This window comes from Calidris pugnax, unplaced genomic scaffold, assembly GCF_001431845.1.
Source record: "Calidris pugnax isolate Ruff unplaced genomic scaffold, ASM143184v1 scaffold31, whole genome shotgun sequence".
In the NCBI taxonomy this organism is placed as follows: Eukaryota; Metazoa; Chordata; class Aves; order Charadriiformes; family Scolopacidae; genus Calidris; species Calidris pugnax.
The window spans coordinates 5,586,779-5,601,482 of NW_015090786.1; the positions used below are offsets into that span (position 1 = coordinate 5,586,779).

A 14,704-nucleotide genomic window follows, 5' to 3' on the forward strand; every position below is an offset into this window, starting at 1 on the left:
GTATACATTGGTTTTAATAATTAACAATAGGCAGTGCTTTCAAATGAAGGTTTTCTACGTGAATACTTTGAGAATATTGTGACTTACTCAAAGGAAAGTTACTCTTTTGAATAACTGTCATTTAACCTGGTTTTGGACTGCAGCAGTTATTTACAAGACACGTGAGTTCTGGGCAGGAACACAGGAGAGGACTTTTGTATCCAAGCTGGAATGTTTGAAATACAGCAGAATAAAGCTATTAGCTTTTGTAACTTGAAAATTATTTCAGAGTGTACATATAATATATCCAAGGAAGAGTGGTTGTAGGTTAGCACAAATATCAGGAAAAAGTGAAGTAAGAGAAGTACTGATTCCAGTAGAGGAAAAAAGGCAACAGAGTGAAGTTGGTCTACTGGAAAAAAAGGCAACAGAGTGAAGTTGGTCATTACTAAAATAAACTCTGGTGAAACTATAAGGTAGTAGTGGGGAAAAAACCCCTGAACTTCTGCACCTGAAGCACTGATACTTACCACAGGTGTCAATAAATAAAAATCCCATATTTTGAATCCTGCTGGTAAATCTCTTGCATCCCACTTGTGAAAGGGTAGAGCGTGATCAGGCAAGAGAGAGGCACCACCCCTGCCTGGGGGATCTGTGCTTCAGGTCGGTTCATCAGCCCAGGTTCACCTGGGTTTGTTGAGGGTTACTTTAAGTTGGAGCAAGTGTGAGACTTGGGAGTGAGACTTACTTGTTTGGCTCTCAGGAAGGGCACTTTTAAAGAATGGGAAGCTCTGATGTGTCCTTGGCTTGAAGGTAACGTGTGAGACCTATGAAAATTCAGGAGAGGCTGGGTGAGAATTGGTTGGAGAAATCAGTTGTGATAAACCTGCATCTCGCAGTGGGGAAGGGTTTCAGAGACTGAGGTTGGCATGAGGTGGTGCTTCCAGGTAGTGTCAGGTTGGAGTGTCCCCTGGTCACTTGACCATGGGGAAGTCAAATCCTGTTACTGGCAGATCTTCTGCTGAGCTTTGTAGCTTTCTAGTTAGGTGTTGCATCGATTGTGACTTAGAATGTTGCAAAGGGTAGTTAGACATATTCTCTCAAAATCTCATTTTAAATGATGTCCTGTTGTTTTTGTCTAACTCATAGTTAAGCCGGAACAATCTTTATTTTCATATGCAGTATCTTGTTTTTTTGTCTTCCTTCTCTAGAGCTAATCTTTAAGACTGTATCATTTTCTATTCATAAATCTCTTATTTTTGTTTCTGGTAATACCAAAGATCCCAGTCAAGGTCTCTTAGAGCTATGTTGTACAAACACAAGGGAGTATATGATCTCTGTCCCAGTCTGGAATAATATGAATCAAAGACTGTAGGTTCCTTCTCACTTCAAATAAGTTAAAGTATCGTCTGTGCCTGTTCACTAGACCTTTCAGAACACGCAGGAAAAAAACAGGCTGGAAAAAAAAAAAAAAGAAAATTAAGTCCAAACAAAGAAAGGTCTAAACTGCCAGAATGTGAAAATAAAAGAGATTTTCACAGTGAAAGGTGATGCCATCCCAGCTTTTTCATTTGCAGTTGGCCTCTATTGTGAGTTTTGAGTCATGGGGCTCAGCCAAGCTCCAGACAGGCACGGCAGGAATTTGCAACGTCCACGGTTGGTGTCACTGCCGCTGGTGTAGGGGAAAGTACAAACTTGCATGCAAGGACTGCAAGCTAGTAGTGGTGAGGATGGCACATACCACCTTATGCACATACAGAAAAGCTCTTATGACATCCGATGACACAAACTTACCATAATAAAAATATTACTATATGCTGAAAGTTTGTTCCAAAACAATGAAATGTTTGCATTCATTTCTTAGGCTAAACTTTGTAGATGGTAAAGACAACACAGAGACTTAGATCTTTAACAAAGAATCAGAACTCAACTCTGTAGCTTTTATTTCCATTAATTCTGGAAGCATTGAAAAAAAAATAACAGAACAGAGACTCTTTTGTACTGTATAGCACCTTTCACTTTCTGAGATCTGTGGGGATTTTACATATTGTATCTATACAGCTACAGCAGTATACAGCAGCAGAAACATGCAGCTACCGGAACATAAACCTGTGGGTCTCTGAATAGGTGCTATTTGATTGGGACAAATGCCTCCCCTTACACAAACATCTCTTTGAATTTTAATGGCAAGCTAAAACCTGCTGAAGAACTGGGATTCTTTGCATCTCTTACCATTTTTGTAGCAGAAATTAGCACCCAAAAGTACATTTGAAAGATGTTGACATAACTGTGCTGCTAGTGGATGGGATTTCAATTGTTCAAATCTCAGCAACATACTCATTAAATTATTTCACTATTTGGCTCTTTGCCTTTGCATGAGGTAAATTATCAGCCTGCTAAATCTGTAGGAGGGACCAAACAATCATCTCTGTTTAAAACCAATTGTGAAGTAAATGCTAATGCTGTCTCCCCTTCTGTGTGTTACTGCTGTACTGCAACCTCCTCGCTGCCTGTAAATCGGTATTGTGGGAGCACTCGGGAGCCTCAGTTGTGAAAAACACCATACAAAGTCAGAACAAAACAATTATCCCTGCCCTAAGGATCCGGCACTGTACATTTGTACAATTAATCTTCATGTTTCTTTTTCCTGAACTGAAGTTGAGTTGAGCAGTTGCAGTGACCGGAGTTATTTAATGGAGTTAGATCTGCACAGCACCTTGCCACCTAGCCTGAGGAACCTTTATATGGACTTTAGAAGAAACTGGAAACCCAGGTTCACTTAGGTGAATAAAAGCTGAGTCTATCTTGCTTAGCTAGATGCATCTTGGCTCCCAGCAGACTGCATTCGTGAGAGGTGCTGGAGGCAGACAGCTGGCCAGGCAGCCCCTCATTGTGTGAAAGGGATGCTGGTGTGTTTGTAGGTGATTATAAAAACAACTTTTCAAGGTTAGTGTCCAGGTTTGCTGCTGCTTAGCACATGAACAAGAGTCCAAAGGCTTTTTTTTCTGTTTGACTACCTTCATTATTAGTTTTTCTTTTTTGTGTGTTTTTCTCTCCCTTAGAAACATAAGGGCTATGAAGCCTGTTGTTTCATAGTTTTGCTGAAGAACATTTTGAGAGTCTCATGAAAACATACCAAGGTGATAGAGACAGTGAGCTTTGAATGTGTAAAACGATCACCTAGAACTAATTAGTGGTTTGTAGTTTTAACGGATAATCAAATGCTGGGTTCTTATAAGAGACTAAGTGTGTACCATATTGCTCACTCTGAGGCTTTTTACATGTCTTACACAGACATACAGACAAAATGATAGTGGAAATGAGAAAGAGTCCGCTTGCTGCAGACAGAGCAGCAAAGACAGACTTGTAGCTGGGCTTTGTCTTAAATTTGGTGCATGAATTACCTGGGATTCCCTGTCTCACTGACTGGCTTGACCCTGCTTTGTTGGAAGCAGTCACGCAAATGTGGTAAGTGGTGTATGGTGACAGATTGTACAGAGTGTGCTGCCTTGCTGTGGAGTAAATATTGTCCAAGACAAACCGCCCGTCCTCGTTGCCTTGGGCATGAAGCACCAGCTCATAGGTGCGAACAACTGAATTTGGGGCGCACCAGCGTATCTGTGCAGAGCTGTCTGTAACTTCAGACACCTCTCTGAGCCTTGGTGGATCTGGAACCTCATCTTCCCTTGACATGCCAGGGCATAAACATTGGGATGCACTCTGCAGTTCCCTGCACGGCTTCTGAAGGTGCCTGCAAGGGTTGTAGTCACAGAGGGTGTATGCCAGTTGCACTGGGGTTTCCGTCGACTGTTGATCGTAATCGTAGTCATCTACATATTGTATCGGCGGTCTGGCGGATGCAGGCTCTGAACGAGCACTGGTCCTTGTGGAGTTCAGCTGTGGTAGGCTGGTTTGTGGTGTACCTTCCCCAGTATGAGTGGCCAAGAAGCGAATAAACTGGTGAGTGGCAGTAGAGTTCTCTGTGGCTCTAGTAGAATAACCACTGGTGGGCTGGTTCAATGGGTCTTCCTGGGGAAACGTCGCATCGGTTGTTCTGAGCTCTCCCTTTAGCTGATCTGTGTCAGTTTGACTCGTGGAGCCATAATCTGAGGACTGACTATAAAGCTCTTGGAGAAAACTCGGGGAGGGGGAGGTGGTTACAGATGTGAAGGAAGGGGGATTGCTCATGGATTCGGAAACTGCCTCCTCCTCGTGGGAGGAACTGTTGGCCTTGGTCAGCATCAGGTCAGTGGGGTTGGCTGCCGTTGTGCTCATTACATTCCTCTGAATTAGGGAGCTGGTGTAAGTGTCTTTGGTTAGCAGAGCAGAGGCTGTTGTTACTACAGTAGTGGCATTGTAACTGGTAAGGCTGAAAGCATCATGTTCAGGAGAGGCTGTGTTTGAGTCAGGCAGAGTAACGTTTCTCTCAGACTGGCATTTATCGTAGAGCTCCAGCAGTGAAAAAGAAGTTGAGGGGCTGCCCCAATCTTCCTGGGATGTATTGCAAAAAGTCTCCCAAGCCCTGGAGAGAACAGAAAGTTAGAATAGAAAAGATCCACAAGAACATTACAGGTTCCTGTAAGGCTGCTTGGATTGGAATTGGCAACCTGCTGTCCAAACCCTGTCTTGATATTAAAGACATGAAACCTAGACTAAAGCTATGTTGTCTTAGCAATAGTCCTGTGCTTGGCAGATGGCTTTCCACAGCACTGGGAGCTTAGCTGACTGGCTTTTTGTTTTTGTAAGGTGCAGGAACATCTTTTGCCTGAGAGGAAGCACCCTTTGGTACAAGGACCGTGAACCTTAGCAAGAGTGTCAGGGTTCAAGGCAAATTGTCATAAAGGGTCAGACTTTAACGCCACACTAAGAGGGGAACACATGCAGAGATATGTAACAAGGTGCCCAAGATCCTTAAGCCAGCTGGTTTAGGCAGCTGGAGCTCTGCTGACACAGGATGTGCTTTTAAATGACTAAGCTCGACTTCTTTACTCAGACATTGAATGTTTTTGTAAAGAATGCAACTGCTAAGCCCATCCTGCTGAGAAACAACCAGATTTTAACCTACTTCCCTGCTCTCTTCCGATGACAAATCTTGGTGGCCTTTCAAAAGGAGGAGAGATCATACATATGCAAAATACTTCTTTTAACTACAGCCTATTGTAATTAGTCTGTAAAACTGTAGGAGGGCATGAAAACAATAGGTGACAAATGGTGCTATTTGCAAGGGGTTTTGTTGACTGTCTGTGCAGATGTAGGCTTTGGGAATGCAAGGGCAAGGAGGAAATAATTTGCTAAAGTTCTTAAGTTTTCCAGTTCCTTCTCCCAGCGCCAGCCCATCAAGGCCACCAAGTCAGCCCATTTTTTATCTCCAGCTAATAGAGAAAGATGAACCGAAACAGAGAGAAAAGAAAATAAGCTATTCTCACCTTAAAGTACAATCCACAGCTATTAACACTTTATATCGCATTTGTCCACATTCAAGTATAATTCAGCCATGCTTTGTCCCTTAAGGGGACTTTATTTTGCATTTCTACCTCTGGTGGAAGGGAAGAATGAAGAACACACAAGGGATTTGAATAACTTAGATCGTAGTGAATGTTTGGTCCCCAAATAAACTAATGCTCTTCAGACACAAATGTGCAAGTTATCTCAAACTCACTTACTTTTGCAGCACAACTTTCTTGGGCTTGGAGAGCAGCCAGGAGAGCTGGCAGTCGCATAATAGAGGATTTCCGTACAAGTTGATGATGATTCTATCCGATGAATTGATATTCCAAGGATTAAAGGAACTCAGGTTACAGCTACAAGATGACAAATGCAATAATTAGCAAACACTGAGCTACCTTCCAAGGACTGGAGTGTGCCTAGTATCCAAGTGTGTATAAAACACAAAGCAATATTCCCTGTTCCTTCGGAAGCAGCCAGTTACCAACATCACCATTCTGCACTTTAAAGTCCAGGCTTATTCCTGCCCATCTCTCTAATTTGCACAGTGTAGCTGCTGTGTGTTATAGGATAACAAAAGCATCTAAGGGGATAATACCTTTAGAGATGGCAACTGGAAGGGAAAGGCACTAGCATTTGGCAAGGGACTATTGTGAAAGATGATCTCTCCGCCACTGTGCGTTCAGCTACAATTTTGTACTATACCATTTCTCTAGCTTCTTTCTCAGTCTGCTTGGACTTTCTCTATGGCTTGACTTTCTCTATGCTAATCATCCTCTTCATGTTAATTGCCTCTGAAGTCAGATGACTAATACAGGCAGGCCTGGCTTGCCTTTGCTGTTAAGCTGTCCTAGCCGCAGAAAGAGCGTGGTAACATGACATCCCTGCAGTCTGAATGCTCAGATGCTCTCTTCTATGACTTTAATGGCTACTCCTTTGTTTTTTAAGTTTGGGTAGTGATTTTTAGCACTTCGAACTGGTATTCCTGCAGGTATGGTAAAGTGCTGTATAAATTCAGTGTGGCAATCTAGTGGGAGATGGAATCCATTGGGTTTTCTTTGCTAAAATAGGTTTATTTTCCTGAAATTGGTTCCTAGAGCACAGCCAGTGTTCTAGTGTTTGTTTTCTGATTGGTTTACAATCTGGGCCTATATTATAGAAATCTTTTCCTTTATGCAGACTGTTCTGTGTGCAGCTCACCTACTCTTATTTTGGTAAATAACTTTCAGACTTGTTTCCCTTAGTATTTCAACGGACGTGTGACATACGAAGAAAATCACACTGAGGTGTTAACCCTAGAATAAGGACTAAACCATTGCCTTTACTAATACTGAACAAGGAACTATATTAATCTGTCACACTAGAAGTGGAAGGGACAGGATTTTTGACTGCAGATTTTAGGAAACTGTCAGCATTCATCCTTTGTAGAGCAAGGAATCTTCAGTGACCTGATTCTCCTCTGGTGAGAGGTTGCCATTGTGGATGTTGGAAGCATGGTCTGTATCACAAGTGGGCTTCAGTGGATCTATGCTAATCTAATGGGAGCACACCGGATGTGAGCTCGAGCAACCACTAACTGTGCTATGATCCTCATACCTCTTTGGGCTGCATCAGCTCTTCTGCTCTATCAGGTCTACATCACAGGCTCTACATGACATACCCGAGTATAAGACAGCATGTTTCTCCATGGCACGCAATCCCGTACCTCCTTCCTAAATACTTGATATCAAGCAAACTCTGCATAAAAATCGGCTCCCAGGCACCACAGTGCTGTAAGACAAAGGCAGCCTTATGTGAGAAAAGACAAAAAAGAAGACAACTCACTTCTCAAATGAGAGGTGGCTCAGATGAGGAGCACTGTCAAACATCTCTGTCCTCACGAAACTCAATGAGTGGGAGTCTTGACAGTTCAGCTCTCGGAGGCCAGGCATGGACTTGAAGAAGTCAGTATCGAGGCTTCTTAATCGTGGCATCTTTGTTAGGTAAAGTGATCTGAGGTTGGGCAAGTCTCTGGTCCACTCTGGTTGAACTGAAGCAGAAAAAGGATTTATACCTGTTGTCTAGATAGAACATTCCTGTGGATTTCTGCCAAAAAAAAAGTTTTGAATTCATAGAGATATAAAAATATCTCTATGGTCATCTGCAGCTATTCTCTCTGGGAAAGCAATAGAACAAGCATCAATACAGCAGAGTATAAACACCCGTGCAATCACGTTTTTATAATATTACCTGCAAGTCATGCTGTCGTAGCACAGAGGAAAAGAAGGGAAGACAGAAGGACAATAAAGCTGATAAGAGATATGGAATAGCTTTCCTATTCAGTGAGATTAAATGAACAAGGATTTCTCTGCTCAGAGAAGTGGTGGGTGGGGGGAGATTAGAGAGGTCTACAAAGTCCTAACTGGTGTGAGAAAGGCAAATAACTTACTTCTCCTAGCACAGGAAAAAGAACTGAGAGGCATGATTCTGAAAGAATAGGTCTTATAAAAAGGTGCCTTTCTGTGCCACGACTGAATCATGTAACTCTCTACCACAAGAGAGATTAGGCAAATTCATGGAGGAAACTCGGTGGTGTATCTGTTAAATGTGAGTTGAGGTGAAACCTCTAGTTTGAGGAGTCCCTAAGGTCCTGGCCCTGCCCCAGGCTGAGAGCAGCTGGGCAAGGCATCTAACATCTGTCCGTCCCAGCACCTCAATTCTGAACTGAGGCCGGCAGGGGAGGCAGACAAAAGAAGAAAGTCATGCTGTAAATTGCTCAGGGCAGGGATTGTCTGCCTGTGCGGAAGTATTTGGCTGGTTGCGGTTGACCCAAAAAGCCTCTCTCTGTGCAACTTCAGTACAGTGGTGTAAAGCAGAGTGTAACTCTGGCCATAGACAAAGAAAAATTTCAGCAGCGTGTCTGGCAAGAGAAACAAACTTCCTCCTGCATGTCCCAAAACTAATCTCAGGGCTGACAGTGGAATTGGGATAGAGGTGGGGGACGACAGTGAGACAAACAGTCCTGCTTGGTGGGTCTGCTCTCTGCCCTTCTTTTGGGAGGCTGGTCTGCGTGGGGGTTTCCCCCCCAGCAGTTGCATCACAGCTGGAGAGTGCCGTGCACGCTTGGACCAGCTGTTTGCAGCTTTCAGCATGGGGTATTCCCCCTCCACCCCGGGCTCCGCTCGGATGGAAGCCATCGTCCCACCAAGGCTTCTGCTCCCCCTGGCCTGACCAAGCCCCATGTTTACAGTGAGAAATCCAGAAACTTACTTTTCTCAAGAAAAGTGCCGCTCAGATCAAGTATTTTGATAGTGTTTCCAGGCCTGTTTGTGGCCTCACTGGGAGATGCACTGATGGCAAAAGCAGACTTGCTAATTCCCCTGCTGTCATCCTGCCCGAGCAGTGTTGCAGAGATGTTCAGGAACTGTAGCTGAGGGTAACAGGAAAAAGCCAGCGACTGGATTTCAATCAGTGGATTTCCAGCCAGGGACAGCCACCTCAAGTTAGGCAGGGCAGAGCTGTGGCATGATGGCACAGATGACAGTTTATTAAAACTTAAGTCCAGAGAGATGAGACTGCTGAGGGCTTCGGATCCCCACCTGACTGCCTGGAGATGATTCTGCCTCAGCGAGAGGATGCGCAGCCGCGGGAGGTTTGCTATCTCCGTGCCGTTCACCTCTTCTAAGAGGTTGTTGCTGAGATCCAAGGTCTCCAGGGTTTCTGGAAGGCAGACAGGGAATGCTGTCAGGCTGCTGTTAGTCAGCTGCAGGGTGATCCAGGTCCTGTTCTTCTGATCCTCACAGGACATGCTTGTGAGATTAACGTTCTCCCAAGAGTCTTCCTGAGCCAGCTGGAAAAAGGTGGTGACATCCCTGGATGCTGCAGACTCTGCTTTGCTCACGGGGCCTGATGCTGTGCTCCCCACCAGAAGAGTGAGGATGAGCAAACGTGAAAACATCCTTCTCCTGAGTGGTTTGCAATTAACTTGCAAGATCTGTTTGATTTTTGTTTCAGGGAAGGGAAAACAAGACATCAGTATTAAGAGCTAAATTAAATCTCTCCAGGCAGCTACAAGCTATTTAAAGGTGAAACATTTTTAAGCCCTTTCCTATTGCATCCAGACAGCGGAAGTGATAATTAATGTCTCTTCTGTAATTAAGCCTAAATAAACAGGAACCCTTGGGGACAGAAGCATCATGCAATCTCAGTCTAAGCATACCTACAGTTTTTCATACTGAAAGTAACCAAGTTGTCTCATGTCTGGTTCCCACGCTGGTACCCTTGGTACCAGTCCAGTGCCCAGAACAGCAGCAGGTGGGCTCCCCAGTCTCTGTGCTCGGCTGCCTCTGCGTACGAGGTACGAGGGAGGGCCAGTGCTACTCCAGGGTACAAATATTGGTTGGTACTATACTGGACAAGCTGCAGGAGAGCTGCACTTTCGGACTTGCCCTGCTCCTCTGCTTCTCACCCACTGGCAGTGCCCTGGAGCCCGTCTGCCAGGCGGTGTGGGGCTGGGGAGCAGGTGAGCGCTGCAGCCATGCTACATGTTCCAACTCCTGGGGAAAGGATGTGCTGAAAAGATGCAGCTTCTGAACCACATTTCAGTGAAAGTGGTCAGAAATGGAGAGTGCTCCTGGATCACGGCCTGAAAGGCCTTGGTGCCAAGAAGCATGTTACTCAGTGTTATAGTTCCCTCTGTGCTCTGTCCTCATCCCACCCCAGCTTTGTCTTTGTCATTAAAAAAAAGAAGAAAAAATTAAAAAAAAGTCCTAAATGACTTGTCCAAGGCTGCACAGGTAATCTGTGTCAGAGGAGGAAATGAACCACAGCCCAAAACTAGTGCTTTTCTTTCTGAGATGACTTTTGTGCTGCCAGGCATCATAATGTTTGTTCCTCATCCAAAAATATATTACAGTTTAGGGGGGTGACTGAAGCCCCCATGTAGTATGAAATGTCTAACTTATTCCAAACCTTAATAGCTACTTGCTGTACCCTGAATGGTGCCAGGTCTTGCCCAGACCGTCAGCTGTTGCTGCCATCCCATGTTTAAAGTAGGGGCCAGCAAAATAGTATAATTTGATAGCCTGCGTCATTTTTGTCATCTGGAACTAGGCAAGAGCTGAGCAGCCTCAGGGCTTCCTGGTCACTGGAGCTGCTGGATTCCCAGCACATGGCAGGGAAAGGATGGAGGGAATGGGACTGCTAGATCCTGATCTTAGATTTAATCTTAGTTGCTGGCTCTAAACCGTGTCCGCTTGCACGTACCTGTCCAGAAGTCCTGATGCCTCGTGCCTCCCCTCTGTGTGACTCCGAGTGCCTGGCCTTGATTTTATACACTTCGGTGACTCAGCCGAGAGCATGAAATGCCTCTTTTCTGTTCCCAGCTTTCCCTGCTCGCGGCTCTGCCCACAAACGCAGGCGAGGTTTGTTCCAGGCTCGCTCCCCCGCATCCAGCTTTCCCCTGCCTGGAGAGGGGGTGGCTCCAGGCAGCTTTCCCGCTCCCTTGGCCCTAGCGGGAGGTGGGTGGGAGGGCTCTTATTTCCCAACACTCAGGCAAGGCTGCTCCCTCTGTCTTTGTCTAAGCAGAGGGGGGTAAAGGGAAAAGATCAGTGTCTCTTGTCTCAATTCTCACGTCTTCCTCTGACAGAGGGGGAAGGGAGAGGAATTATTGTTTCTTTGCTGACAGGTCAGGATGATGGCAGGCTAAGGCTCTGTCCGCTGACACGGGCTTTGGTCGCTCTCTAGGCGCCAATAAAAGGCTTCAAGTGTTTATATGTCTTTCTAAGACTCTTGCAGTCGGGAATAAGTCCTGGAAATGTTCACGCAGGACAAATGACTTTTCTAAGGAGGCCCTTGGGGAATGTCAAAAGCAAAACTCTCACCTGCCGCTCCCACAGAGAGGAATTCTCTTGGCCGATGGAGAAGGCCTGTGGCATTTCACACTGCACGTGACAGACCTGGGAGGCCTCTCTCAGTCCTGCTGTGCGTGGGTTGTGTTCTCTGTTTGGCATCTGCTGTAATGTGTGGCTTGGGAGAATTCCCTTCCTGCTCCTTCTCTCATCCTTTGCTGGATAAGTAAGACTGACAATGTAAAGCATCTCCCAGCAAGGGACCTGCCCTGAGCTGGGTTTCTCAGCATTCCCACCATTCAAATAATAATTAGGCTGGTCAAGGGCTGAGAGTAAAGCCAGGGCCTGGAAGGGGATGGATTGATAGAGATTGCTCCAAAGTAAAAGTAAAAGGGTGGTTGTTCAGTTGCTACTATAAGACAATTGATTAAAATTTCCAGGGACAACAGTAGTCAGTGCTTTTCATTTGTCAGGACAACAAAACAGACCCATGACATGAAGGCAACACAGACCTGTATGCTTTGGTGCCAAAGTGCAGATAAAGGTCTTGCCTTCCCAAAAACCTTGAGTCTGCATGTACACCAGCCTTATCTATTGACCGTGTTGTTCATTATCTGCGTGGGGAGAGAGCCTTGAAAAACACCAGAACATCCACAGAACAAGATACCGTCTTTTAGTAGGACTCTCTGGAGCCATTGCGGTTCCCTTGGAGGATGGGCGAGATGTACGGGTTGTTCCCGTGTGGAATGGCTCGAAGGCAAGACAAATAGTTTCCTAAATGAGAGGCTAATCCCACAGATTAACCCTGGTGGAGCAGCTCCAGGCCTGTGCTTAGGGCAGCGTGCAGGGCGGGCACGTGCGCACTTACAGGTACCTTCAGAGATCTGCGGTTCAAAGGGCAAATTGAAGCAGGTTAAAAAAATCTGAAGAATTTGGTATAATAGGAGGGAAGTCCAACCTCTGCTAGGCCGGTGGAAACCCTGCCTTGCCTCTGGTTTTGCAGACCTGCTGCCTGCAAAGCTTCTCTTTGAGAAGCTGGGAAGCAGGGAGGTGCCCCTGCTTTGCCTTGGGCTGTTAAGTACCTGTGCTGTGTTTGTGGCCGTTAGCTCAGTATTTACAGACAGTGCATTTTCATTGGTTATTTTATTGGTTTTGATCTCTTTAAAAACTAATCCATGAAACCTGGTGAGCCAAATACTGCCTTACCTGTATGTCCAACCTTACTGACTTTTTAGTTTCGTTTCGTTTCGTTTTGGAGGCTGAGACAAGCAGCCTTGTAAGCCTGGAAAAGCTGCCCAGCAAGCGGGCCACTCATTTCAGTGAAGGTGAAATCCAGGTGGAGTCTTTGCCTGGATGCGCTTGATTTCTGACTGTTATGGAGAACCTCTTACAAAGAATCAGAGCACCCTTGCAAAATGAGCTTTTTCTGTTTTTGTTTTCCACCTTTGTTTCTGTTTTTTTGATGCCTAGTTTTTGAGGCAGGCACTGTATTTTCCCAGCTCTTTGCCTAGTTTGAACTCTAATCATCTGGAATATTCCTGCTGTGGCACTGCATCTCAAACAGCTGCCCAGGTATCAGTTAAGGTTTTCCAGGGCAGACAGCAGCCATCTCTCGCCAGTTTCTTTGAAATCATGTGGTAGCAGCAGGCAGAGATTTCCCCTTTGTGAGTCACTTTGGCCTATTCTCACGTTGCTGTGTTTCTTCAGATTATTCTTCTCCTTTTTTCTACTTTTCTAAGAGTTTCAGTGGCAACCTGCAGGAATGTTTAGTAAAGGCAGGCATTTTTGTCAGCCTTTTTGCATGGACGATGCACAAAGAGCTGAACCAGACACCCCCTCCCCGGGGCTGATTCAGTGCTGGACAAAACCCCTTTGCCTGCAGGAATGCTCGGGATGAGCCCTGCATTCCTTAGTGACACCAAGATAAGCAGAGCCTGGGGAGAACAGGAGAAGGCGAGGATGGTACCAGGCTGTAAAGTTTAAGAGATGAATGTTTCTCACTGGCTGTGATCCAAGTGATGGTTAAGAATGAAACTATCCTGAAAAAATCTGGAGAATGGCTTTTAAGGCCAACAAAAGAAAAGAAGTATTTTGCAGGTCAGTCCACAGAGCAAGCATAAGCAAGACTTTTACCTACAGAGAACAGGGGCAGAATGTAAGAACAGGATTATTTAGCCTGAGGTTTCAGAAAACTACGTGTGTGTGGGGTGTTGTCCACTGCAGTAACACATGCTGAAGGCAGTGGTGAAATCCCCTATGGAATTTGTTGAGAGTAAGAACATACAGCAGCCATCTGACATGGGTAGCATTTACCCTGATCTGACTTCAGTTATATTAAGCACAATGGACAGAATAAGGTTGCTGCTGAGCCGAGGTAGTAGTTTCCTAAAGGTTTTTGTTTTCCTCTAAACAACATTCCTGTCCAGGATTTTGTCTCTGTGTTGCGAAATTTCAGGGCTGACGCCCCTGTCCTGCTTTCACTCTCTCTCTCTGTGTAAAACATCTCACACATCTGGCAACGTGCAATTAATAACTCAGTTACTATAGACCGCTGAGCCTATGGTCTTTAACCCTATGTATAAATCAGGTGGTACAAACAAGCAAAAGCCAAGTCTAGTCGAGTTACTGCATGACTAAGGGAGGGTGTGGTACCCTGTCTGCATTAAGGGGGATGTCTGGAGTCTGGCTGGGACACGGTTGGCTAAAACCAGATTTCTTTCCTAAGTTTTATTTACCTGTCATAGAAAATCTGTGCAAGGTGAGTGGAGCAAGGAGGAAGATAGCTGATGATCTAAAGAAACATGGAGAGAGGACAGCAGCAAGGGATGTTTCCCTTAAAGCTAAAATTACAAAGGATGGGGCTTACAGCCTGCCAGGATGAGCTGACAGAACTCCCCCTCACAGAGCAGCAGGAAGTCTAAACTTGTGACACATGGAGTGAGATGGAGGGATGAGCAGGAAATAAAACAGAAATATTTGATCATTTCTCTGAAATCCCAGCCCAGACAGCTTGGACTGCAAAGAGGTGTGTTTGCTTAGCAGAAAAACGCACCACACACTCTGCTAACGAGAGCTAGATTCAAAGTGCTCATCTCTCTGCATTTATGTGTTCAGATCATTTAGGTGACAGGTGGCAACCACAGGGCTTCCATGCAACAGTCGTGTGACAAGCTCTGCTCCAAGAGTGGCAAGCATGGGGCTGTACTTCCCGACAAACAATTTAGGGGAGCCTCTCATTGCCAAATGAGGGGCTCTAACACAGGCACAGTCACAACCCTGACTGCAGCTCAGGAGCCAAAGTGGAGGCTGAGTCTGATCAAGAGCTGCCTGTGGAAGAACTGCTGGCACTAGGGTGAGCGTTCAGTTCTCCCACGGCACCCTGGGGTAGGTTTTATATATTGCAAGTGTTTGGACTTGGACTATCTGTTATAGGTGGTTCTCATATTCTGAGG

At 45.4% G+C, this 14,704-nt stretch overlaps 1 protein-coding gene across 1 annotated transcript; it reads right to left on the bottom strand.

The window, feature by feature from the left end:
- Positions 1 to 1,886: 1,886 nt before the first annotated feature.
- On the bottom strand, positions 1,887 to 10,912 carry LRRN4 (leucine rich repeat neuronal 4). Its single transcript, XM_014966305.1, has 5 exons — positions 10,669 to 10,912; positions 8,674 to 9,397; positions 7,249 to 7,453; positions 5,643 to 5,780; positions 1,887 to 4,501 (listed from the first exon to the last, which is right to left on the bottom strand). The coding sequence occupies exons 2-5, from the start codon at positions 9,359 to 9,361 to the stop codon at positions 3,166 to 3,168; spliced, it is 2,367 nt and encodes a 788-aa protein (XP_014821791.1). The 5' UTR covers positions 9,362 to 9,397; positions 10,669 to 10,912; the 3' UTR covers positions 1,887 to 3,165.
- Between the last annotated feature and the right edge of the window lie 3,792 nt (positions 10,913 to 14,704).